Consider the following 26,651-nt stretch of genomic DNA (forward strand, 5'->3'; position numbering starts at 1 on the left):
ATGCCCTTGAATAGGCATGCTAAATGACACGGTTAGGTTAGGGAACGTCGTTTTCAGTTCATCTATGTCCAGTGTCTTTTGAGATAGGGTCTGTAAGGTTTGGGCCTGTGGTGGGAGACCCTGGATCGTTTCGGACTGATTGTATTGGATGTTGATAAGTTGTAAACCGGTGGCTGTTTTGTAACTGAGGAGGCATATCCCCGTCACAGGGCTATGTATGACATGAATTGTGACAGGAACATGTCGTCCTCTGTGTACTAGGTCGCAGAAGAATTGTCCTTTGGATTGTAGTAGAAGGGTTGCTCGCCATTGAAAAATGTATTTGTATTTTGTTTTTGTATTGCGCGCCTGGCCCAAGGCATCTTGTGAGCTTGAGATGGTTGTAGTGGGTAAGTGCCCACCATGGTCTCGTATGTTTTTCAGTCATCACATTGACGGTGGCTCCTGTGTCAATGAGGAACGGTATGTGGAGTCCTCCAAGGTGCACTGTCAATTTTGGGGCCGTACTATCATCAGAGGTGTCATATATGAGCCGGTCATATTCCCTGCTGTACTGGTCATTTTCGTAATATGGTTCTGCACCTGGTGGCTCCTCTTCTACTGGAGGATTATCATATGGGTCATCTGTGGAGAATACCCATCCAGGTCTTTGGTCTTCCCCTTGGCAGAGTTGTGCATGGAAGATGTTCTCTGGGGAATCGAAGACTCTGCCGGGCGTGTCGACTTGTACGTTTTCTACGGCTCGGATGAACCCCAGGTGTGTTGTGTACATTGCTGTGCTTTTTTTGAGGTTGGTTCTCGCACTGTCTCACTCTGGGAATGGCTGCGAGTTGGGTAGCCTCGTCGGGTCATATCTCCTGGCCGAAGTCGATTGTTGTGGCGGTCTGTATGCTGGCAGTAGTGGTGCCCTTTCCCGGCACATGATTTGGAAATGGTTTTCATGGCCGCACCTCATGCACATTTGGCCGATGGCAGGGCATTGGCCCTTGTGTGGAAATTCGAACCCGCATCTATAACATTGTCTTTCCAATTGGGCTTGGCGGCTAGTGTTCCAAGTGTCATGGCGGGATGGTGTGCTCAAATGTTGGGCCTGCCCTTGTTGGCTGTTGACTATGGCGGGAACTGTGTCTATTTTCTTTGGGTTCTCTATATTGGCTGCTTGTGCGTCGACTTGTTCATAGACCCTTGCCAGTTCAGCAATTTCCTGCAACGGGAGGGGTTTCTTTAGCAGGTGTTTCCTGAATTGCGAAGAGACACACCCTTCTATCACCCTTAGTCTGATAGCTTCATCATCGTTAGAATTCACAAAGTCACAGTACGTTATCTTTCTCTGAAGACGCAGTATGAACTGCCCCATTGTGTCATGGGGTGCCTGGGTACACTGATTAAATGTATATTGTTCATAGTCTCTGTTGGGGAGGACTACCTCCATTGATTGAGGCGATGAGGAGTTGGTAGATGGACTTTTCCTGGGTAGGGATGGTTTTGAAAACGCTTTTCATCTCCTTCCCTACAAGGTTGGTGAAGATGTCCAGTTTGTTATGTGTGTCCTGGGACCCTACCGCTCTCATAAATTCTTCAAACTCATCCATCCACTCATGCCATATTTGGCCTTGATCGTCTTGTGGTTCCAAAGTGAAAGGATTTGGGCGGCGTAGGAAGGACACCAGGTTGGTGGGGGCCACACCCGCCACAATTTTTGTGCAGCTGCGTCTGCTCCTCTTGCTCCTGCCTGGGACATAATTCCCTTTTCTCGTGTGGTTAGGTCATCGTGCCTAGGCCTCCTTTGCTTGGGGTGTTGTGCACACAGTTTGTTGGGCTGTGCTGAGTTGTGGGGTGTTCCACCCTCTCACCGCTGTGGCACTCTTTGCGGTCAGCATTTTGGGGTGCTGGGACATCTCTGGTGCCCTTTCTTTATGCTGTCGTGGGTTCATTGCGTTAATGCATGCTGATGACGTGTCTAAATGGCGCTGCGTGTTGTGGATGATACGTAGCCCGCTGGTACGTACTCAGTAGGCTTTGGGCACGTGGTGTCACTGAGTTTACTGGGGCCGCTCCGCTTTTGTTGCAGTGAGCTTTGGAGCACCCTCCTCTGGTAGAAGTGGACTTGTGGTAGGCAGGTCTTGTGTTAAGCTGTGTGTGTGTTATTTGGCACGTGTTCTTATGGAATGTGGAGACGCTCTGCTTATATTGCCAGGGTCTTTTAGGAAGTTCTCCCCTTTGCACAGTACTTATTACTGTGACTGTCTCACACGGATCCGCCTCCTTTCTGCCAATGCTCATCGGGCGCCCTCGATCCTCCGGACCTCTTCGTCCTTCGCACGGCTGCTTCCCTCCTTGTCTGAGGTTTCCTCCGGCAGTCTTCTCCTCCTCTTCCGGCCACCATATGACTGGTCTGCTGCTCCACACACGGCCGCGTAGCCCTCCTCGGTGCACAGTATGGTTGATCTGCTCCTGCTCTTGCAGCCACACAGCCCTCCTCGCTGCTGGCTGATGTGACGTTGTCGACTCCTTCGGTTGGTCCGCCTCTTCCCTTGCTAGACGGTCCACCTCTCCTGGCTGCACATCGAGATTCACTGCACGCAGGCTGCAGCGGTCGTTCTCCTCTCTGCGTCTCCTACTCCGCGAGACAGCAGGCGTGGGCCCTGGCTCGTCGCCAGTTGTTAGGTTCTTCACACGTGCATACAACCAATAAAGATGGACACCAGGCTTGCACGTCTACTTTCTTTATTCTCCATGCTCCAACTGCCCCTCTTCCCTTTGTTCCCTCCCCCTTCCCTCTCCACGTCCCTCCCTCGTTCCCTTTTTCCGTCCCCCTTAAGGGAACAGGGTCCAATTAGCCCGTAACAGTATCTTACCCCTATTTTGGGCAGACCTCAATATTAGGCGGGAACCTGCGTGATTTTTTAGAATCTATTAAAAAATATAGTTTAAAGTTGATGCACTATGAGAAATAAAGAGAATATACAAAAACAATAGGAGGCAATTTCATTTTTTTAACATCAGAACATACTTGCTATATGGTCATCTCGATAATTGTGCAAATGGGTTTATGGTGCAACACTGTCATTTAGTACAAACCCAATAGAAAAAGTAGCTAACGCTTTTTTGTGAAGAATAAATTAAGCGCTGTTTTAATATGCTTTTATACTGCACCAAATCAACGCTGTCGTAGTTTCAAAGTGCTTAGGTTTGTCAGTGGAAAAGCTTTCTCTGCCACCATCAGGGGTATCCACACCTTAGTCTGATAGAAGAAAAAAAAGGAGCAAGAGGAAGATAAAAAGATGCGAAAGTGGGGAAATAGATGTTACAAACTGGGAGTGAGGGATGCAAGTGGGGAGAACGTTTTGTTATAGCATGGGTGCATGTCAAGCTTGCTGGGTGAACTCTAGTTCTGCACAAAGGGAGGAGGTGGCTATGCCCTAAAATGGTTGTGTAATTGGGTTGATTTTCCAAGTGAGGTTTGAAGAATTGTAAGTTAGTACACTGTAATTCTGCATACATGAGGGGCTCGAGAGTGTGCTTGGGCAATCCTGGAAGTTTAGTGGCTTATTTGCCCAGGCATCTGTGTGTGTTCTACCCCAGGTCAACCTACAGAATATTAATTCAGTCACTATCAAGCCTGAGCAAAGTCTGGAATGGCCCAGAATAGACTGTGTATAGAGGTAAATGGTGTTTCTAACTGAAGATGAGGGAATGGAGTTGTCAAAAAGGGTTTTAAAATGTGGTTCGATGTCATTTCAGGCTAGCCTTTACTTAACAGTTAGCCATACTGATGCCTTTCTTGGGAGTAGGCTCTCAGCTTAGAGTAATACATAGCCATCTACAGTGAGAAATATACCCTGAGCTCACTATGCCGGCTGTGTTCATTAGACTGTGTGAAAGGTGGAGGTGAATGTGTTACAAACAGGGTTGGTAGTGAGAGAAGGGCCAGATATCTGTCTTCCTTCATTCAGGTATAGTCTGTCACCATCCTGTTATAGTAAGATATATACTTTGACTATTATTACCATAAGGTTATGTCATGCTGGCTTGTGCAGTGCTTTGTCATAGTAGGGTCACCTCACAGGACTGAGGAGCAGGGAGGGAATCTTTCAGGATGCAAGCCAACAACGTGAATACCAGTGCACCCAAATATCAGCGCTGAAGGGCTCCATAGCCAGCCAGCTAAAGTGGAGGGAATGGTCATGAAACATTAGTGAGTGTACTCCAAAACAGTATTGACTAGAGTAACATAACATAGTCGAGACTCTCTGTACAAAGGATATCAACCAGTTGCAGGAGCCTGTACAGAACATGGTGAATGAGTAACTAACTATGTGGACTTGCAGTGCAGACTCGAACCCTTTTAGGCACCAACTATTGATAAAGCAATGTATCATTAATTTAATAGTTGGATTATGATGTTTACGATTTAATGATTTAATGTTTACTCTTGTCTTTTGTTGTGTGATTAAAGAATACCGAAGGCTAGAAGATTCATCAGAGAACCTTCTTCCACCAAAGCCTCCAGTCTGTCTTTATGGTGGCCTTCGAGACATATGTATTGCAATGGTTCTTGAATTGCAGCACTTAAAGAGGATTCTGTCATTGTGGTGTTCTAAAACGTAAACGTACAAACTTCTCCTCACTGACAGTCCATACAGAGGCCTTAAGATGGGTGTGATTGCTAAGGTGCAGTAGGGAAAATGACAGATTAAGATGTTGTTTAAGATGAAGATTAAGATGTTGTTTAAGATGAAGCAAAAGATGATGTAACAAAAATTCAACTTTAAGCTATTTGCTTTTGAAATTGGTGCATAGAAACCTTTTCTCATCTATTTTCTTTATTCATATGTAGGGAATGCCAGTGTCTGGAATAATTCATAACACAATATACCAGAGCACAGACGCCTCTTCCAGTGGTAAGTTATAGGTTCTTTGTAAGCCAATGAAAGCCATTTGTATAAGCAGTGGACTTGTATGTCTGCATGTTTATTTTGATCATAACCAGATCCCAATAATTTTTGTGTGTGTGTTTATTTTATTTTTATCAGAAGCTGGTTCTGACTGGAGCCGTGGTACATACACAGTGAAAGGTTTTGATCCCAAGTCAGATAGTCTGAATGCAGAAACGAATGATTCTACAGGTTTGCTTCCAGATAAAATAAAGGTAATACAGTGCTGTTCAATATCCATTTAAGATCAAATGAGATACCTATTGTACCATTTATAAAGATTGTTTATCTAAACAGATTGTTCTTGTGAGTATTGGATGTAGTTTGCCAACACAAACTTCAATTTCTTTACATTTTTCGAAGTGGGACCCAGTTATGCTGGAATGCCACACATTGTTTTGCTAATGTATCTCTGCTCTGATTAACTCACAATCAAACTTTGACAAATCTACAGACATAGGCTATATTGCATTACATTGTATAAAACATTGAGTAGAAAACGCATTAACATTTTACAAAGACCAGCGCTTGGGAATAATTGTTCTTTATTGCTGGCTGATGAAACAAGAGTCAAACAAATGCGTTATTATACAGTGCTGAAAATTTGCCACAAGTCTTTTGTAACTGTGCATGTGAATCTGCATTTTTGTAAATATTTTTTCTAGCGTATACACCTTTATTACCAATGCCACTTTCCAGATTTGACCTCCCGCTCCTCCTCAGCTATTTCCCATCACTCCACCTATATGGCAGAAAACACAGAAGATTAGAGTATCTTTTCTGCCAAAATCAAATCACTATCTGTATTTGCTTATTTCCACAATCAAGATGAATAAAGATATATGTATTACATTTCTGAAGATGTCTATTATCTGACCACATCTTTTCAAAACATACATTTTTCTAATACAAAACACTGTACAAAAAAGAAATGTACGCATAAACATTTTAGAAAGTGTCTAAATGTTACAGCTTATCATTTCATAATAAGACGCAACAATATCCACCTTTCATTTTTCACGTTCATCTGCTATTACCAAAACAGACATATTATTTGCTCTTGTTCAAGCCTATCCCTATAATGATTTAATGAACATCAGACATATATGTTTAAAAACTTGTGAACACAGAGGCGCTAGAGAGCTTGACCAAGATGGCAGTGTTTGTCTAGGCTCCCGGGCGGCTGGGGGAGGATCAGCCCGAATGTCCTGCTAAATCCTGCCCATTATCGATGCCCATAGGTAGTATTGCATGGCTTCCACTTGTCCTCTCCAGAGCCCTCAGACTAGAGGACTTAGGAGAAGAACAAATCTATCCACCTCGGATAGGGGAAGGGTGTGTGAGAAAACAAAAGGTGTCTCACCCGCTAGTCCTCTGGGACTTGTCATCCAGGTGGCCAGGACACTGCCATCGCTTTTGGATCCGGTTCCTAGGGGTGGACCAATACGGGAGGATCACCTCTGTGAGGGGTCTTCAGGGAGTGGGGATGAGACAGCCGATGGTGAGGTGCAGTATTGCCCCCTTTTTTGTTCATCTACTCCATCCTATTTTGTAGGATTCTCTGAGGTCCCAACTCCCTCTGCCCCCTTTTTACACAAACACTGGGCCGAGGAAGAGGGTGACTGAGAGTAACAAAACTAACTCTCATACATCGTACTGGACATGTCGCGTTAATCGGGTCAGAAGTTAGGCACTTGACTCAAGTGTATACACCTGATACCAATCAGCTCTCCTCACACAGGTAAAAGGCAACTCCTAAAGAGTGTTACGCTCACCTGGCTCCCACAGGGGCGTCGATCCGAACTGGACAGCTGCGGTCTCCACCAGTGTGACGCGTAGTGCCGAGATGACGGACTGGACTGGCCCACCTAGCTTCGTTTGCTTGGCCCGTAGGAATATTCTTCTGCAAATGGAGAAAGGGAATTAACCACCCGTGGAGTTGAGCGTTAACCCCCGCCACCCACTCCCGCTGTTCTCCCCACTGATCACCTTTGATGTCCCCTCTTATAGTCTCACCTGATGGTTTGGAAAGATGAGCTATCCATCCTGCATTGAGCGCAGGGGCGCGTAGATAACCAGTTGCTTCACTGGCTCAAAGGAATTGGTGAGTTCCAGAACAATATTGACTCTGAGATTCCCGGCAAAACGCCGTAAGTAGGTAGTTCGTAAGAGTTCAAATGTCTGACTTTCACTCTTGTCCGATTCCTTGCAGGTTTCAGCTTGACCCTAGCGAAGAGTTCCTTGTGGCAACCGGTAATATTCAGGTAAAGATTTGTATTATCCAACACAGTTCGATAAAATAATGTCAATATGTAACCTGTTGCTTTCTCCCTTATTCAGGCACTGAGAGAAAGTATGAAGTCTTGGGGAATAATGCCTCCGGCGGTAAAATCAGGTAAGTCTATTGTGGTGAGGAGGTTTCCCCTTGTTTGTCCCTTTGTTTCACCTTGCTGTCCTTTTGTTTCCCCTTAGGGGCCGGGGTTCAGCGAGGAAACTGCGCCGACCCGTGAAGAGGAATAGTACCCCAGGTGGTAAAATCAGGTAAGTCTATGGGGGGTAACTAATATTGCCTCTGTGTATTCCCTTGGCTCACCTTGCTGTTCTAGTCTTCCCCTTAGGTGCCAGAGTGCGGCGGGAACATGCAGAAGGATGTGGTGGAATGTGAAGATGCTGCGAAGGCCGGTGAGTTTGGCGCGGCGCTGCAGCAGGCGAGGTGACGCGCATAAAATAACTTCTTTCTTCCAGCTCGAAGGCGCGATGGATTGGGAATTCAGGTAAGGATCAAAGGTATTGCTCTTGTTCTAACCTTTTCTCCTTCTTTCTCCCTTTTTCTAGAAGCTCCAGACTCGAGGCGGGCATGGCAGAAGACTGGATGCAGACTTGCAGGCACGGTGAGCATTACGCTGCTGGATGCAGAGTAACGCGAAGCGTGTGCTGCTCTTCAGGCGTGGTTTAAATAGCCTCCAAAGTAGTCCCAGGTAAGTATTCCTCCCCAGCCCCACCCGAGTAAAAAATAGTCCCTAGGTAAAGTAGTCCCTTCCAAGCCTCTTTTGGCTTGGAGCTCTTGCAGCATGGTCTGCATCAGGTGAGTTTGCAGCATGGTCTGCATGAGGTGAGTTTTAATCTATGAGCCTGGCGCCTATGACGCCAGGACTGACTCGCCATATGAGCCTGGTGCCATAGGCGCCAGGACTGCACCCAAATAGCCCCTAGCAGGGGTGTTGGTCTTGCTTAGAATAACTTGATGCCTGCTTCCGGGGTTGCTGGACTTGGTCTGGGTCCCTGGGGGTAGGCATCATGACAAAGAGACCCACTGGGCAAGGCGGAACCCGAATATGAGCAGGACTTCCAGGGTAAAGACAAACCTACTGGAGCAGAGCGATGGACCAAGGGACGAGAGCAGTGGGTCGGGAACCCCAAGAGTTCCCTACTGGAGGTTGTTGCCTCCAACATGCCACGAAAGACACATGCAGAAGGCCATATCCCGCAAGTGAATGACTGCATTGTGTTTCAGGGATGCCAGCGACCCTCTCGGGTGAACAGCAGAGTTGGCGAAACAAGGCCAAGCCTGTGGTACTAACCTTGACTCGTGAATTGGAAATCATAAAACTAAGAAAGAAATGCACACAGCTGGTGAGTTGGCAAGCGACGTATGTTAAAGAATGTTTGAAGTGGCAACATTATATCGCAAGTGAATGCTCCACTCGTGTGGATGAGATGCGAGGAAAGGCAGACCTGTGAAAGAACTTTGAAGTAAAAGACAGCTGTGGAATCTGCGATACTGAGTAACCGAGTGGTCCGGCGAAGGAAAGTAGCCCACTCGAAAGTCTCAGTGAGAGGTGCATTGTTTGTAAGGATAAAACGAATGAAGTGAAAAAGCCAAGTAAGCAAAACTACCTCCTAGAGAAGGGGAGAGTGGAAGTTGTAATCTTGAACTTTTAGTTGAAGTGGCCCTGCAGAGGTCTGTAAACGCACATTCAAAAGTCTTCGACACCCGAAAGTAGTCTGAGGGAGACCCAAAGTGTAATAAACTTGGGGAAGGGAGCCCCTTTGTAAGTTTTGCTGAACTTTGTGTTTAAATAGATCTGAGCCCGACATAGGGGGACCCATTTGAACTGTATTTGAAGAGGTCTGAGCCTGACAATAAAGGTTTACAAATTGTACCTATTGTGTCAGTGTGATACCATGCCTTCCTTACGGCACGCAGGAGGCCATCAGGCCCAGAATGTGCTGGCACCACCATGCCAAGGTGGTCAAGTTGGCCAAAAAGTGTCCCACTGCCTTGCGGAGGGACATCAGCCTCTTGGGCGTGGGGAACACCGGCAGAACTGTTGTTCCAATGCACCCCTAGGAAAAACAGGTCCTGAAACGGGCAAAGCTGTGATTTCCGCTAGTTGAGGGAAAACCTCAGCTGATGAAGGGTATCCGCCAGCCTCTGGCAGGAGAGCACCACCCCTTCAGGTGACTCTGCCCTCACCAGCCAGTCGTCCAAGTAAGACAATAGATGGAGGAGGTCCACTGCTGCGTTCATCAACTTTGTGAAGACACAAGCGGGTGAGTTCAGGCAGAAGGGTAGCCCCTTGTACTGAAAGTGTTATGACATAATCGTGAGCCGCAGAAACGTCTGATGCGGTTGATATATGGGCACATGCAGGTAGGCATCCTTGAGGTGCAGGGAACACATCCAGTCCCCCGCACATAAGACTCAGCAGGAGTAATCATCTTGAAATGTTCCAGGGGTAAAGACAGATTTAGAAACAACAGGTCCAGGGACTACCCTCAGGCCAGCCTGGTTCTTCTTGGGTACCGCAAAAATCCTGGAATAGTAACCGAAGCACCTGTCTACAAGAGGAACCATTTCGATCGCCTCCATCTCCAATAGTGACTTGACCTCCCGTAAACCTGATTTGACAAAGAAGAGGAGAGGAGAGGATGGCAGAGGAAGACTGAAGCCTGTGGAGACTACAGATCGGTTTCATGGGTTGCTGAAACGACACTTCCGGGTGTTCTGGAACAGAGCCAAAAAGACCCTTCCCCACATCCCCCCGATAGGAGAGCTGTGTTCCCTGACCTTGACGTCACTGCATCTTGCCGTCAGAGGAGGGGCAGCAGAAAAACCTGCGTAACGTCCTCTGCTGATTCCTTCTGCTGTCGATGGGCGACCTGTCAGGCCTCCACGCACCGCGATCCCTGAAACCTTTGAAGCCGGAGAAGGTTCGGGGTTTGAACTCGGTCCAACCCAGGGATTGAGGGAATGACCTCTGACCCAGCTTTGTCAGGATGGCCATGGATTTGGCTGTTTCAGTGGGGGTTTTCTTCTTTGTCAATTTGTCATCCATGGACGAATGGAAAAGGTCCACGCCCTTGAAGGGCAGATGAAAAATCCTGTCCTGCATGTCCGATGAAAACTTAGTGGCGTGCATCCAGGCCGTCCTTCTCGTCCACAAGGATCTTGCTAATTATTGTCTGATAGCCGGCTTTTTATCGCCTGCCAAAATCTTAGAAAAAGTGGTGAAAAGGCAACTCCAGGCACATGTAGACAAACACGCGATCCTCGACAGTTTTCAGTCTGGCTTCAGACCGGTGCATGGAACTGAGACTGCCCTGGTGACGGTCTGGGACGATCTGCTTGGGGCCGCCGATGAAAGTACCGTCAGCATGCTCCTCATATTGGACCAGTCGGCGGCCTTTGATACAGTGGACTTTGATATCCTCATCTCAAGACTGTCATCAGTGGCACATGTTTCAGAAGAAGCAATGAGATGGTTTGTGTAATTTTTATCTGATCGCACCCTACAGGTGAAGATCGGCGACATGCCTTTCTGAGACAGTGCCGGTCGAGTGCGGGGTGCCCCAGGGGTCTCGCTTTCGCCCCTATTGTTCAATATTTATATTCAAATCTTGTTGAACATTCTGTCAGATCTTGGGTTATCATACCATTTATTTGCAGATGACACCCAAATTTATGTGCGACTGAACCAACCAGCGGAAGCAGTAAATACTGTTATACTGTGCAATTAAAATCAAGGACTGGATGCTCGCAAACAAACTTCACTTGAACCCATCAAAAAACAGAGGTTATTGTACTGGGTGCAAGGAGGTTGGTATGGGACATGGTTCATACTACTCTATGACCCTTTCTTTTTGGTGCCCCTGCTAAGTATGTTGATACTGTAAAAACCTGGGATGTAGCTGGCAGTCCAGTGTGGTCAGCCAGATGGTAAAATTGGTCTATTTCCAACTGAGGCTTCTAAAACCTGTGATGCCTCTAATTGCAGTGAAGGTCTGCCGAACCGTGGTTGGAATATTAATAAATGCCTGGCTGGATTACTGCAAGGCTCTTCTTATGGGGGTGCAAACATTTCAGATAAAGTGACTTCAAGTAGCCCAGAATTCCAGCATTAGGCTGAATTTTTTCATTGAGCAGAAGGGGTACAATATCCCAATTCTGAAGGCAAATCCACTGGCTACCAGTGTCTCAGAGAATCCTTTTCAAAAGTACTCCGTCTGGTGTTTAAGTGCATCCATGGGATGGCACCAGCCTATTTGAGTGCTAAAATCTACCTATACCGCCCCCAGAGACAATTGCGCTCCTTAGATCAGCGTCCTTTGCAAATCCCTAGGGTCAGAACGACCACATGGGGTGAAAGATGGTTTTCCGTCCATGGTCCCTAAATGTGGAATAATCTCCCGCTGAATCTTCGACTTCTTGAATCCCTAACAATCTTTAGAAAACAGATTGAAAACATTTGTTTGCCTAGTGCAGCTCCTTACTGTCAGCTCGAAACCCCTGTGACACTGCAACAAATTTTGTAAGAACATCTCTGCGCCTAAATGCATTTGACTGGCAGACGCCCAGTCCATTGCGCAGGACCGCATGGAGTCTTCGGTCTCCCACATCGAGGACCACCCTCATCGGTATGTGCTATACAAATTCCCAAATCAAATCAATCTAGACCCCAAGACACAGAACTTTGCTGGCTGTATCGATGTGGGAAACCGAAGACTCCATGCGGTCCTGCGCAATGGACTGGGCGTCTGCCAGACCGGCCTTGAAAGAGCGAGGTCGGGCAGAAATTCCTTGAGTTCCCGCCACAGCTTCTGGTAAGCCGCGGTCAAGAAGGTGTCTGTGTTGGCCTGCCGCAGATGCAGCCTGAGATGGAGTAACAGCACTTTCCAAGGGACTCGAGGACTTTGTCCTCCTTGGAGAGGCAAGTGGAGGTGGCTCCCGTGGAGGAAGATGACGAAGATGATGGTTTAGAATATAAAGAGGCAGCGGCCACCACAGTGGAATGGGGCTGAGGGTGGGAGGCAAGGAGGATTGGCTTCCCGTCCGTCAGCCTGAACCTGCTGTCCATCTTCTTGTTCATCTGGGCATTGCCCCAGGGCTTCTCCCAGAACTTCTGTGCCACCCGCAGCACATCGCTCTGGAGTGGGATGCCAGACCGGGTTGTTGTGTGCTTCCTCAAGACCTCTGCGAGCACACCCGATTCCTGGGGGCTTCCTCAGGAGGAGGGACCCCCAAGAACTTTGCCAGACCCTGGAGGTGGTCATGAAGGGCCTTGACATCGTCGACCTGGAAGTCTGCTTCCTCGTTCCCCCGGCTCCCTTATTTACAGGCCGAGGGGAATCCGGGCCCTGAAACATAGGTGACGGAAGGGTCCCACCCAGGTCCGGAGCCGCAGACCAGTCCAATGGCTGTTGAGGGGGAGATATTGGAGGTACAGGCAGAGGGGGCAATACGACCGGTAGGGCCTGAACCGGAGGAGGGACCGGCACCCAGAGTGCAGGAGGAACAGAAGGAATAACCAGAGGAGGGAGCCTAGGCAGTGCCACCTGTGAGATGACCTCTTCACAATATCCTTCAGGAGCCCCTTCATTTTAGGAGAACGCATGAGGAAGAGGAAACGTTTAAAGAAGTGGTCCTTTCTATCCGCCGGGTCCCTAGGGGCCCTGCCCTCTGAGGCGCTAGGCCTCCACTCCTTGTGGAAGCGCTGAGGCGCCTGGTGCGTGCAACTGTAGGACTGTAATTGGCAGATGTACCCCTGAGGGGACCAGAACCCTGCCCCATAGGATCCACTGCCACTTCCAGAGGGAAGGGCCCTGGAATCGTCCTGCAAGGCCACAAAAGGACTGGCAGGCCCTGAGCTGGATCCAAAATGGCCGCCTGCCTGGCAGGCACCGCCACATGATGCTTTGCTGTTTTGAAGCCTTGCGCCACACCCTGAGCGGGAGGGCGCAGAGGCCCTGAGCTAGGAGAGGCCTCAAACATGGGAGGATACAGCTTTGGCCTTGCACCTGAAGCAGAGGCGTCGAACTCGGAGATCCCTCTGGTAGGCACATGAGCTCTTAGCGGGACGGCTGGTAGTCGAAACGCTCTGGATGACACCCTCAGAACGAGCTCCTGTAAATTGGGAGCCGTCGGCACCCGTGCCGGTAGCCGTGCTGGATCTAGCCGAGGAACAACTCTTGGAGGTGGCACTCAACGAGCCCTTACCCCCTCGGGTAGAAGAAGCGGACAAGCCTGATCGTCCTTCTGAGGACAGCCTGGTAGGGTCCCTGGACCCCTCAGCTTGGAAGCCGGTAGCCTGGAAGGCCTCAGGTCTGCCCTGGACCACCCAGAATGGCCTCTGGGCCCCTCGGCTTGGAAGCAGGTAGCCTTCGAGGCCTTAGACCTGCCGGAACCTGAATGCGAGGAACCCCGATGCATGGGAACCCCAGGGAAGGAGCCTCTACGTTGTGGAGCCGTGCTGAACAGACGTCCTACCTTGTCTTCACGAGAGGTCCGGGAGGCAAAGTCCTTAAGGAGGAGAAGTGTGGAAGATCTCTGTCTACCACGACAAACAATTCTTCAGTGCCATGTGACCGAGAGCGCTACAGGCCGCACACGAGTCCCTGCAATGATTGGGCCCCAAACACTCAAGGCAGAGAGTGCATGGGGATCCGAAGCCAGGAACAAGCGGACGCAAGAGGCACATCTCTTGAATTCTACAGCTGCCGACCTGCGCCAGGGAGCTGAGGCACTGAAGGGAAGTGGAAAAAGAGTTGGAAAACAAAAGGGGAGCAAGCGGAAAGCTCAAAAAGTCTCACCGCTGGCTGCCAGGTCCGACACAATCCGTGCAGAAAAACCAAAAATTTGGACATCCCACCTTTTAAAAGTGGCCTCAATTTTTGCTCATTGCTGCTACAAACCATATTTTAGCCCACCATTCTCTAATATCAGAGGCTCGTGAGACTTTCCAATTATAAGATAGTACCACCCTTGCTGAGACCAAGGGGTGAATAATCAATTTGGAAAATGTTCTTCCCACCTTGTATAGTCCTCCCTGACCTTTGTTCCCTAGCAGCACTATTTGTGGGTCAGTAGGCAAATCCACTCCAGTGACCGTTTAATCTGAGCAAGCACCTCCTTCCAATAGGTCTGGATGAGATTGCACGCCCACAGATGTGAAACATTGTGCAAAGGGCTTGTATACATCTCCAGCCGAGGGGTAATATCTCAGGATCCATTTTATGGAGCCGCTCAGGGGTAAAATGCCATCTATACAATATTTTGTAGCTGTTCTCCTTTAGTTGTACACATCTAGAGGATTTTGCAGCTCTTGATCAAATATTATACCAGGTCAGCTCATCTATCAGGGAACCCATATCTGCTTCCGACCGGGCTATATAGGGATGTGGAGGTTTAAATAGGCTCGCATTTAGGATTCTATATAACGAGGACACTTTCCGAGCTGGGGAACCCCTAGAAGTCTTCGAACTGGGTGGTATCCCTCGTAGCCCGTTTTGCCACTTTTGCATTTGTGACCCAATGCCACAGTTGGATACAACTATATTTGTCTACATCCCCAACCATCAACATTTGTATACATTTGTCAAAAGTTAACAGTTGTTCACCCTCGAATAACTGGCCCACTGTCTATAATTCGCCCTGCTTTCAATGAGCAACTCTCCCCACCTGCTGATCTATGGGAAAGTCTAGAGCATGCCAAATGTGCATAAGTGGGCAAGGGAAAGTGGTCATCGAATATTTACACGCTGCCCTATCCCAATAATTTTAATGTCATTTTAGTGGATGATTGCAAGCGATAGCTTCCTGTCTTTCCACTGGGGGTGTGCCAACACCAATCATGTATCGGGATGCCAATCATTGATCGCTCAATATCTACCCAGTGTTTCGGGATAAGAACCATATCTAGGAGAAGGGGGGCGATCTGTGCCGCATATAAATAACTTTCCAAATCTGGTACACCTAAACCACCCCTTTTTCTGCCACCATCAATGTATTTCTGGGAACCCTGGGGCTTTGCTTGGCCCAAATGAACTAAAATACCTGTGCTTGGAAGTCATGGATCACTGGCTTGGAAACTAGAAGTGGAAGTCCCATGAAAATATGAGTTTTGGCAACATGGTCATTTTGAATGCTGCTATCCTCCCTAGCCATGAAATGTCGGCCTTCCCCCATCTATCCAGCTCCGATTTAAGAGTGGAATATTGTAGAGGTACAACTGATCATAGCTGGGTGTGAGATGAATCCCTAAATATTTCAGGCTAATGGAGTTCCATTGAAAAGCAAAAGCTTTCTTTAACTCTCATACCATGATAGGGCATTCCAAAACATTCAAAATGGTTGATTTAGTGAAATTAATCTCATGCAAAATAATGCAACTTTCTGTTGAGTTCCGGCTATGTATTTTCCCTGAATGGTTTTGGAGGCACTAATCGTGCATGCCAACGGCTCCGTGGACAGAGCAAACAAGAGAGGAGATAGTGGACACCCCTGGCGGGTCCCTGTAGGCTGCAAGAGGATCAGAAATTGCACCCTTCGTCTTAATTTTAATGGTCAGATGGGCAAAATTAGCAAGGACTCTATTAATAAAGATTGGGCTACAATTTAAACCCCCCACTACTTCTGAGAGATGGGTCCAGTCCATTCTGTCAAATGCCTTTTTAGCATCGACTGTCAAAACTGCCAGTTTCTGGTTCATCCGTCTTGCCCATTCAGTGAAATCTATGGCTCTACGTACATTATTCTCAGCCTGCCGTCCCGGGATGAACCCTGCTTGGTCTTTATGAATAACCCCATGGAGAATGCCTGCAAGCCTTTAGCTAAGATCATGGAATAGATACAGGCATCATAATTAAAAACCACAATTGGTCTATGCGAGAAACATTCTGTGGCATCCTTGCCCAGTTTACCTGCCAGAGCTGTCACTGAACCAGTTGCTGCAAAGCTGTTAAATAATTAATCCAAATGTGGGACCAGACCCGAGATAATTTGTTGTGAAAAAGGGCTGACAAGCCATCTAGCCCTGGTTCCTTATTAGTAGGAAGGGAGCGAATAATCTGAGAGATCTCTTCTGTTGTAATCGGGCCCTCCGATCTCGGCTTATCCTCTTCAGGAATCTTAGGGAGATGGGCCGTGCGAACAAAGTCCTTCTGTGTGGTTCTTTCCAAATCGTCGGCTCTAAATAAATCAGAATAGAAATGGGAGAGGATATTACAGTTAACCTGATCATCTTCCTATGTGCAGCCCCTTTCATCTTTCAATTGCACTATGGTGTTGTGACCACATTGGGCCCATAGTTTATAGAATAACATTTGTGTGGCCTTATTGGAGGTGTTAAAATGTAACTGTTCGGTCCTCAAAACTTTATCGGAAATATCTGCTGCCTAAAGTGCCATAGTTCGGCCCTTGCAACCTGTAACTGTCTATATGTTCATCTCAGACCATCCCTCTTGTATTGCATGTCTAGGGCATTCACTATAACATCTTATTCCAGCCGTAATGTGGCCAATATGCATTTCTTCACTGTGGCAAAGCTGATGAGCTCCACCACAGTCTAGGCTTACAGGCCGCCCAAACTGTTGCCATTGTGACATCATCTGTCATGTTTTCTTGACGGTATAGAGACATTTTCTCTGCGATCGAGGTGCAATAAGCCACATCCACCAGGACGGAGTCACTCACCCACCATGAAGCTGATTTCCTCGAGTTTGAGGCATACGCATCCATTCGAATCGTTATGGGGGCATGATGCCAGACTACCACCAGCTAAATGGTGGAGGTTGCGAAAGCTGGCAGAAGGGTCCTAGAAATGAGGAAAAAGTTGATACTAGAGAAACTACGGTGCACAAAGGAATAGTGTGTATAATCCCTGTCATGGGGTTGTTGGTGTCTCCACACATCTTTCAGCTGCAAGTCATCGCCCTGGTAAGTGAGGAGGGTTCTAGTTAAATCAGGCTCTCCGGAGTTTGCTGATCTATCATTCCCATTGTCTCATACCACATTCAAATCCCCCTCAATTAATTCTGAAATTGGCCAATGCAGGGAAATAGCCGGGGGTAAAATGCAGCCTTTGGTTGGATCGGACCATATACTGACAGCAAGGCCAGATCACAATCTGCTAATTGAATGTGTAGTTCTAAGAACCTAGCCTGGTTATCTTTAATTTCCCCCAACCTTTGTAAAGTCCAATGTGTGCGGTGGCGATGCAAAATATTGGCGTGGAAACTATTTAGAGCACATTTGTGGCTTGTCTGCTTTTAGCAGATGAATCTCCTGGAGGAGCACTATGTCTGCCTTTAGCTCCATGAGTTTTGCCCAACTGCTTTTCTGTTTCCTGGGGGAATTGAGGCTCTGCACATTCAGGGACACAATATCAAAATCTCCCATTTGAGACCCCTGCAACTACTGTAACCTAGGCTACCAACCAAATGCAACTACAAAGGATTGGCCTATAAGTATTAGTGTTCCCTCGACCCTTCTGACTCATCCTCGCCCCACCGTATGCTAGTACCACAAACTCTGAGCCCGATTGAATCATACCAAAACCCAAATGCCCAAAAACAGAAGTGTGCAATCTGCCATTGTTCGAAGTGTATCGGTACCTGGAGAATGTTTTAAAAACCAAATAAGGCAAAAGTAAACTGCCCCAACATGGGGATACATTAGGTTAACGAGAAACCTCATGCATGGGCATTTCTAATGGATGTTTCCCTCCACATGGATTCCTCATCTATGAAATACCTATCCCAGCACATCTGTTCCCAGGCAACCTTTCTGCCGCCAGGGGTGCAGCACGGTTCCGCATTGGCTCTGCCTGACGCCTGTACATGCCCTGCACCGGATATGACGTTGAGGGCTAGTATATATATATATATATATATATATATATATATATATATATATATATATATATATATATATATATATATATATATATATATATATATATATATATATATATATATAGCAGTGCCACGCCCTGTGTCCTCGCTTCCTTTTTTCCACGTACTCTGTTCGCTAATCGGGAACACTGTACCTTGGGACCTCGGTGTCTGTGTCACAGGTGACAGCACCATTGGCTTCGTCGCTGCAGGGTCTCGCTGTGTCGGTTGAGACCGGAAGGGTACCGTCACAGGACCACACCTGCATTCCTATGGGCACAGGCTTGGACTAGAAAGAAGCTGAGGTCACTCGGCGTAGACAGGCCCCGCCTTTAGGCACCACAGCCTCGGCACCGGCATCATCGTCGGTACTGTCGACATCGCAGCTCTGTGGGATTACACTCCACTCCCTATGGATACTTTTATGTCATAGATGTATGACATCTATGACTAGGAGGTTGACCAGGTCCCTTTTGGGTTGGAATCTCTGTGCTCTGGGGAAGATGAGGATGTGCTTGCACTGACAGAGGACCTGCAAGGAGCCAGTGGCCTCAACACCTCCCCAGAGATGGACTTCTTGCCAGCCCTCACACCGGGAAAGCCCAAAGCCCGGTTGCAGCGCTTGATGGCTAAAGTGGTCAGTATTCTGGGATGGTCTGCTTCATCCAGGTCCAAGTTTCAATATGACCTTTGTGACATAGACAAGGCGCCCAAGGAAGAAACACTCCTGCCCTTCAATGTGGCGATGGAAGCATCTGTACTGGAGGCGTGGGAGAAGCCTGCCTCTCTTCTGGCTGTGGACAGCGACATGGCAAGGAACCACTGTCTGGCTGTGTCAGACCCTGCCTTTCTCTCCTCCCAAGCTTCACCGAAAAGCTTGGTGGCCCAGTTCCCACCGGCTAGCCTCAAGACGACTACCGTCCCATCCTTTCCACCGGACAGGGAGAGTAGATGTTTTATGCATGGTCCAAGAAGGTTTTTGCATTGGGCAGTCTGGTACTTTTGGCCGTGAATGCCTCTTGCTCCATGGCAGAGGTTTCCTTCAGCCTTTGGACAAGCACATCTCGGAGGAGAAAATTAGGGCTGTTTTCCAAGCTTTGGCCTATGATGGCAAGGTGGTAGCATGCCAAATGCTGCAATTAGGGCTGGACACAGCTGACTGTGTGGGTAAGGCCATTGCCACCAGCACAGTGGTAAGGCGCCACTCCTGGCTGAGGATGTCTAAGTTTGTGGCCGATGTCCAAGCCAGATAATTGGACTTGCCCTTCGATGGCAACAATCTTTTTGGTGCAAAGGATGACTATGTCCTCCATAAGGTCCAGTCGTCAAAAGCGACATTTAAGTCCTTGGGGCATGCTGTGCAGCAGCCCTCCACACAACTGTCCGATCTGGGCAATGGTTTTCACCCCTTCAGTGCCTTTGCCCCAAGGTGCTGTGGTCAGTCTGCCCTGGGAATAGGCAGACGCTTCCCGAGAGGTAGAGGGGAAGAGGTGCCCAGAGAGGTGGCGTTGCCGCGACCTTTGTCTCTGCCACACCCAGGGTCACCAAACCTCAGTGACATGTTTTACCATGCATCTCCTGTGGGAGGGAGGCTTTCCTTGTTCAGCACGGAAAGGTCAACGACCACGTCCTACACTTGGGCCTTACAGGTCATCCGACAGTGTTATTTCCTCCCATTTCTACAGCGTCACCTGGACCATGGTCCTGTGGCTACCCCCTTGTCTCTGGACCCCGTCCTCTGGGAGGTCTGTCAGCTTCTGACAAAAGCATGATTGAGCTGGTTCCACGCTCAGAACAAGGAAGGGGGTGGTACTCCACCTTTTTTCTGGTGCTCAAGGACGGAGGATTGTGCCCCTTTCTGGTTCTGCAGCTGCTGAACTTGTTCTTATGCACGGACAAGTTCAAGGTGATTACTCTAGCCCAGATTCTGCAAGCCCTCGATCTGCAGGCCTGGTTGGTTTCCCTGGACCTTCAGGATGCCTACTTTCATGTGCCGATTCATCGAAGGCGCAGGAAGTCCCTGAGGTTCGTAGTGGGCCAATACCATTACCATTTCATGGTCTTGCTGTTTGATCTTTCCTCATCTCCAAGGGTTCGCACAAAGCTGCTGTCAGTGGTAGCCTTAGGAGGGAAGACATTTACATTATTATGGTATTTGAGCCTGGACCTAGCTTTGAGAAGCAACCGAGCGTTTTACAGAGGTATAAAACAGTACAGGTGCAGAGTCTTTTCAGAGGTAACAGAACAGATATACAGCGGGGTTAGGATACAGAGGGGCACAGAGAGAGGGGTATAACTGTACAAGGTGGCGGGGAGGAGATGGGCTGTCGGCATCTAGTGAGTCGTGCGGCACGGGGGGTGACGTGATGGCCTAGGTGTTGAGGAGAAGACTCCTTTAAGAGGTGGGTCTTGAGTTGCTTTCTGAATTGTAGGAGCGTGGGGGCGAGCCTGATGCTGACGCAGAGGAGGTTCCAACGTCTTGGGGCATTCATGTCTTTCCCTACCTGGATTTCTGGCTCGTCTGAGCTCGCTCCCCAGATCTAGTGTCAGAGCAACTACTCTACACAGCTTTTCCCTGAACTTCAAAGCATTTTAGGCCACGCTGTCCCAGTCTCTCCACTTCATCGGGACAATCTTGGACACTCACCTAGGTAAGCCTTTCCTGCCCGAGGATCGAGCAGTGAACATCTTTCGGATGGCCAATCTCCACCAATCACAGGAACAAATTCGTTCATCGAATTTCCTACGCCTTCTGGGCCTCTTGGCTTCCTGCATCCTTGTGGTGCTGGAAGCGAGGCTGTGCATGAGATCGCTTCAGTGGCTTCTCCGTTGCCAATGGTTGCAGTTCCGAGGCAGCAGGTCAGACCTTCTACACGTCTCGAACTAAGTGGCTCAGGATCTCGTGTGGTGGGCCATGCAAGACAACTTGCTGAGCGGTGCGTTTTTGCCAACCTTTGCCCCGGTGACAGTGATCACGGACACATCTCTAACTGACTGGGATGCTCACCTGTCACACGTAATGGTGAGCAGACTGTGGTCTCCAGCAGAGTCTCAGGAACACATCAACCTGCTGGAATTGAGGACAATCAGGTTGGCCCTGGTCGCTTTGCTCCCCTCCATGAAAAATAAGACGCTGCTAATAATGACGTCCACACAGTGGCCATGTAACAAACGCTGTTGTGTGGGGTCCTTGCCTCTGTGCAGAGAAGCAATGCGATTGTGATTCTGGGCTCTGGAGAACAGTCTCTCTCTGATGGTGGCTCGTCTGGCCCGGATGAGAGAATGTCACAGCGTATGCCTTAAGCAAACATACTTCAGCCTCCCACTTGTGGGAGCTGTCAAGGAGTTGAGTTCCAGAAGAGATCTTCTCCCTTTGTGGGACTCCTCAGGTGGACATCTTTGCTTCTAGTGCCAACGGGAAGTGTGAGTTCTGCTCCAGGGAATGTATTTGTCAGTGCACTCTGGGGGACTCACTAGCGGTCAAGAGGTCTTTCAACTTCCTTTATGCACTCCCATTGATCCCCGACATTCCGCTGCTTCTCAAGAGGTTGTGCCTGTTTGGAACCACATTGATCCTGATCGCTCCAGACTGGGCCTGGAGAACGTGGTATCTGCAGTCGCTGTATATGTCCATCTGCCCTCTCTGGCGCCTCGCAAGGAGAGTAGACTTGCTCTCCCAGTTGGAGGTGCGGGTCCTCCACCCAACCTCAGCAGCTTGAACCTTCATGCTTATCTATAGAGAGACTGAGCTGCAAGAAGGGGGACTTGTTGGATGACGTCCTCCATGTGCCTCTTTCAAATCAGAGGTCTGCTACTAAATCCATTTATGTCTTCAGGTGGTGTACATTTTTGATTCAGTGCCAGGAAAGGGACCCTTTATCCTGTCCTCTATGCTCTGTGTTGAATTTTCTGCTTGCTTGGCCCTAGCAGGCCTATGTATTGGTGCTGTAAAGGGTTACCTCGCTGGTATTTGTGTTTTTCACAAATACCCACTGTTATGCAGTTCTTGCAGGGTTTGTGTAACCAGTTTCCTCCCTGACAGTTTGTGTTTACATTATAGGATTTGAATTTAGTTTTAACATCTCTTATGGGTGCTCCGTGGATCGCTCACCCTTAAGGTAATTTTCCGAGTTGCCGTCACTTCCACAAGACGGGTGAATGAGCTCCACGCATTACATTCCTATTTGTTTTTCCAAACAGAAGGTGACATTGAGAGTTAGACCCTCCTTTCTGCCTTGGTGGTCTCGGATGTCCATCTTTCTCAGAAGATCCATCTTCCTGTGATTTTCATCCACCTCACTCTTCCAAGGCAGACAAATGATTCCATCGGTTGGACCCAGTAGGGACCATTAAGTTCGATGTCTCTCATACTAGAGAAGCTAGGAAAGATTAACAGCTTTTCGTTGGTTAAACTGGTTCTCGTGCTGGCAGGGCTTTGACCAAACAGACCTGTCCAGGTGTATCATTCTCTGCATCTCAGAATGCTACAATCTGGCTGGGAAGGAGGTGCCAAGGGTCTCGGCTCATTCTACCAGAGGAGTTGTCGCCATCTCTGCCCTTCAGAGGGGAGTCCCTGTTCTGGATATTTGCCAGGCAGCAACATGGGCGTATTTGCACACGTTTGCTAAGCTCTACTGCTTGGATTCCCTTGCCGGCCAGGATGCCTGCTTTGATAGGGCAGTCCACCAGAGTTTTCTGGTTTAGGTGGTATTCTTGCTTGCTCCCTCCTTCAAATTTAAAGACTGCTTTGGCAGTCTATCATAGATGAGGAATCTGTGGAGAGAAAGAATCCATTAGAAGAACAAATTACTTGTCTCTCGCTAATGTTTTTTCTAATGGATGTTCCACGGATTCCTCATCGCACTCCCTACCTGCCCTTCTTTGCAGAAAGGTAGTACACCATTGGTTTTACTGTCCCTCAGCATCAGAGTGTTAGGGAAAAAGGGTGGAACTAAGGTTACAGGGCCGGTGCACCTATATATACTGGCCCCGACATCCTATCCGCGTGGAGCTTGTAGAGGTGTCTGACGGCACAGCGCTGTGCCCCCTTGGTGGTGTAAAATGTTCTTACCCAGCAGCGCTGTTGATAGGGATTTCATAGATAAGGAATCCATGGGAGGAACACCCATCAGAAAGAACATTACAGAGAGGCGAGTCATTTTTTCTTCTATGTTTCTTTTAAGTTGAGTGTTTTGATTGTTAAAAGCAAAATAAATCAATTGCGCCTGCTAGTCCTTCGGTCCAATCCATTTTTGTCTCCCACTTATCATACAGCAGTACATGTAATTCCTGCAGAGTAGTCTTTATCTGCACCAAAGTGTGTATTTCTTCTGAGAGTACATCTTTTCTACCTTTTAATAATGGTTTTAGAGTGTAGATTTGAGTATATACCTGCAATATACTTGCACAATCTGTTCATTAGTCATTAGGGTTACCATAGTGTAATGTAAGACCTCTGATTTTTGGTGGTAAATTTATTCTGCTCTAAAACGCTGAAGTTTAGCCAGCTTCATTTGTCAAATGTATATTGTGTTTAGATGATAGAAAAGCAGTCATGAATAATTTATAACATTTCTTAATTTATAACATTTCTTATAAGTGTTAGTTGCTATAAGATGGCTGCCACCCTCATCAAAATGAACATGGGGTTTTCTGGAATGGTCTGCGATTTGGTTGCTAATGTGAATTGCACTGAGGTAGTTCAGCTGTCTGCTCACATTATTTATAAGTTATGTGTATTTGTACATACATGGGGGAAATACTTTTAGATTATTATAACACAGTAACACTCGAGCAGGAATTTTATAATGTCCTTGGCAAGGAATAATCAGTCCCAGATAACTATAGAAGTGCAGTAATGTATTACTAGAAGGATCACAACAAGGCTGTAGGGATGTTGTTGGTCAGATTCTGGCTTCCTCATGATTAAAAAACTAGCGATAGGGCTATTTTAACTTCACAATCTCCTCTGATCACAATTGTGTTTGAACTGAATAGCTGCACACAGTTAATTATGACCAAAAACACTGCAGGTAAAACTGCTCCTCAAACATTAATGGAGGTCAGTAAAAATATTTCGAAGGGATTGTGTCCTCCGACGCATTCCTTATCTTTGATAATACGTTTCCAGCTTGCTGGCCTCGGACATTTTTTCTGTAGAGGGCGCTGCGCGTCGACGTCCGCCGAGTCGATGTCCCTCGACGGCCACCGTATAGGAGTCGATGTCATCATGCCCATAAATAGCCACGCGCTGCGTCCGTTGCTCAGTTCCGTTTTTCTGCGCTTCTTGGGGCCTCGGAACATCGTTGCTCAGTTCAGTCAGGATAACTAACTATATCTACTCGAATATGCCTTATCGTTCTCAATGGCTTCTTCATCGGAGCCGACGACGCCGCGATCCGGCTTCAAGAAATGTCGAGACTGCGGTAAAAGAATTTCGATAACGGATCCACACAGGATCTGCTTGTGGTGCTTGGGATCCGAGCACCATTGTTCGGAGTGTGAGGACTGCATGTCCATGACGGCGAAAGCCTTGAAGGAGCGCAAGGGGAAGCTTGAAAAAGGTAAGTCAGTCAAAACTTCCACAAAAGTTTTGTCGGCTGAGTCAAGGCATTCGCCTCCTCGCCGTCGAAAACATTCCCATTCTAGATCTCGAAGTAGCTCCCACCATGCGTCGAGATCAAGACACTCAAAAAAGAGACGTCGAAAGCCCCCTTCCTCGTTGTCTTCTGTGTCCCCAGAAAGGGTCTCCTGTGCCACTAAACACAGTTCTCAAGCTGAGTGGGAGGAATTCAGAAAGAAAATGTTAAGCGTCTTCGAGAACGCGGCCTCGACCCCCTCGAAGACAGCTGATACCCCGGGTGAAAAACCCAAAAAATCAAAACACCGCAAGTCGCAGCACCCGGCGAAACATTCCACCCGAGAGCGCCATGAGCCATTGGGTAAGAAGGCACCATCTTCGACGCCGTCGTCGAAGATTCCTTCGACGCACGGATCGGCGCCATCGACACCATTGTCGAAGTTCCTCGACGCATCGGTCGATCGACTCGACGCCGACGCCGATGAAAGAGAGGACCAAGGCCACTCCACAGCCAACGGTGATTCCAAGGGCCTCCGGCATGACGCCGAGTCAGTCGTCGATGCCCTTGAGTAGGATCCCGATCCTCTCGAGTTCTTCGAGACCCCTTCCAGTTTTTTCGATGCCGTTCTCGGCGCCTTCGAAGCCTGTTACATCGGCATCAACGACATCGACGTTTTCTTGCCCAATAACGACAAGTTTGGCTCCTTCTGCCTTAGAGATGGGTCTTACATCATTTCAGAGGTCAGAGTACCCTGGACTATCTTCAATTTATGAAGAGGGGGAAGATTCTGACCAGGAAACATTCGGGTTACAGAGGACCACACTGCCTATTTCAGAGGATTTCACCTCTGAAGAAAGAAGGCTGAAGGACCTACAGGAGTCACTACATGAGGCAAGTGGGCTGGACACTTCCCCAGAAGTGGAATTTGTTAAGCCAGACCCAAGGGAACCTGCCGAAACACCATATAGAACCCTGATGGCAAGAATTATTGAATTTATGGGTTGGTCTGCGCCTTCAACTGTTTTTCAACAGGATGACCTAACAGATACATTAGACTAAGGCCCAGAGGAGGACCCGGTGGTCCCCTTCCATGCAGCCTTACAAAGGAAAATTGCATCTAATTGGGAAACTCCTGAAGTTATCCCTGCGGTCATTAAAAGATTGTCAGCCAAGTATAGGGTAGCGGCTGCTGATCCTGAATACTTATCAAAACACACGACACCAGAGAGCCCGGTGGTTCAAGCGGCAACTTCATCTAGTAGCAGTAAGACCGCTTACCCTACTGTCCCACAGGATAGAGATGACAAGAGGTACGACTCTATGGCTAAGAAAATCTTCTCAGGCTGTAGTATGGCGTTGAAGTCCATCAACGCCACCTGTATGCTCGCCAGGTTCAGTCACACACTATGGGAGTGTGCTTCATCAGCGGCTGACTGCATACCCGAAGGAGAGGAAAAGGAAGCCTTCCTTAACATTATTAAAGATGGCAAAGATGCCATGTGCGAATCACTTGAAACTGGCATTGATTCCGCTGACAGTATCAGCAGGGCCATGGCGGCAAGTACAACAATCCGCAGGCATGCGTGGTTGCGAAAGTCGGGCTTTGCTCCAGATGTACAGGCCAGACTTTTGAATATGCCCTTTGACGGCTCTTCATTAATCGGGAAAAAGGCTGATGACAGTCTGTAAAAGTTACAGACTTCTAAAGCAGCAGCAAAATCTTTAGGAGCTGCTATCCGCCAAACGCCTTTTCGCCCCTCAGGAACCTCTGGGAGAGGAAAGTCCTTTCGCTATTATTCCGCATTCGGGAAAGGCAGAGGACAGCCGGCTCAAAGAGGCCAAAGGAGATCCACCTTAGGTGGATGGGTCAAAAGTACTAAGACCGCAGCAGCAGCAGGTGCCTCTTTACCCTCGGCATCTGCATCAGCCGCCCCCAAACCACTCTGAGGCCTTCCCACACAAT

At 48.1% G+C, this 26,651-nt stretch overlaps 1 protein-coding gene across 4 annotated transcripts in view; it reads left to right on the forward strand.

Annotated features, from left to right (window-relative positions):
• The window catches only part of AKAP9 (A-kinase anchoring protein 9), a 2,953,299-nt gene that overhangs the window by 2,217,845 nt on the left and 708,803 nt on the right, over positions 1–26,651 (forward strand). For all 4 annotated transcript variants that reach the window (XM_069648423.1, XM_069648424.1, XM_069648425.1 and 1 more), the window contains 2 exons: positions 4,841–4,904; positions 5,037–5,152. In XM_069648423.1, coding sequence (XP_069504524.1) covers positions 4,841–4,904; positions 5,037–5,152 — 180 coding nt within the window. The remainder of the gene's footprint in view (positions 1–4,840; positions 4,905–5,036; positions 5,153–26,651) is intronic.

The sequence above is a fragment of the Ambystoma mexicanum genome, chromosome 2q, assembly GCF_040938575.1.
Source record: "Ambystoma mexicanum isolate Mex_15411 chromosome 2q, UKY_AmexF1_1, whole genome shotgun sequence".
Lineage (NCBI taxonomy): Eukaryota > Metazoa > Chordata > Amphibia > Caudata > Ambystomatidae > Ambystoma > Ambystoma mexicanum.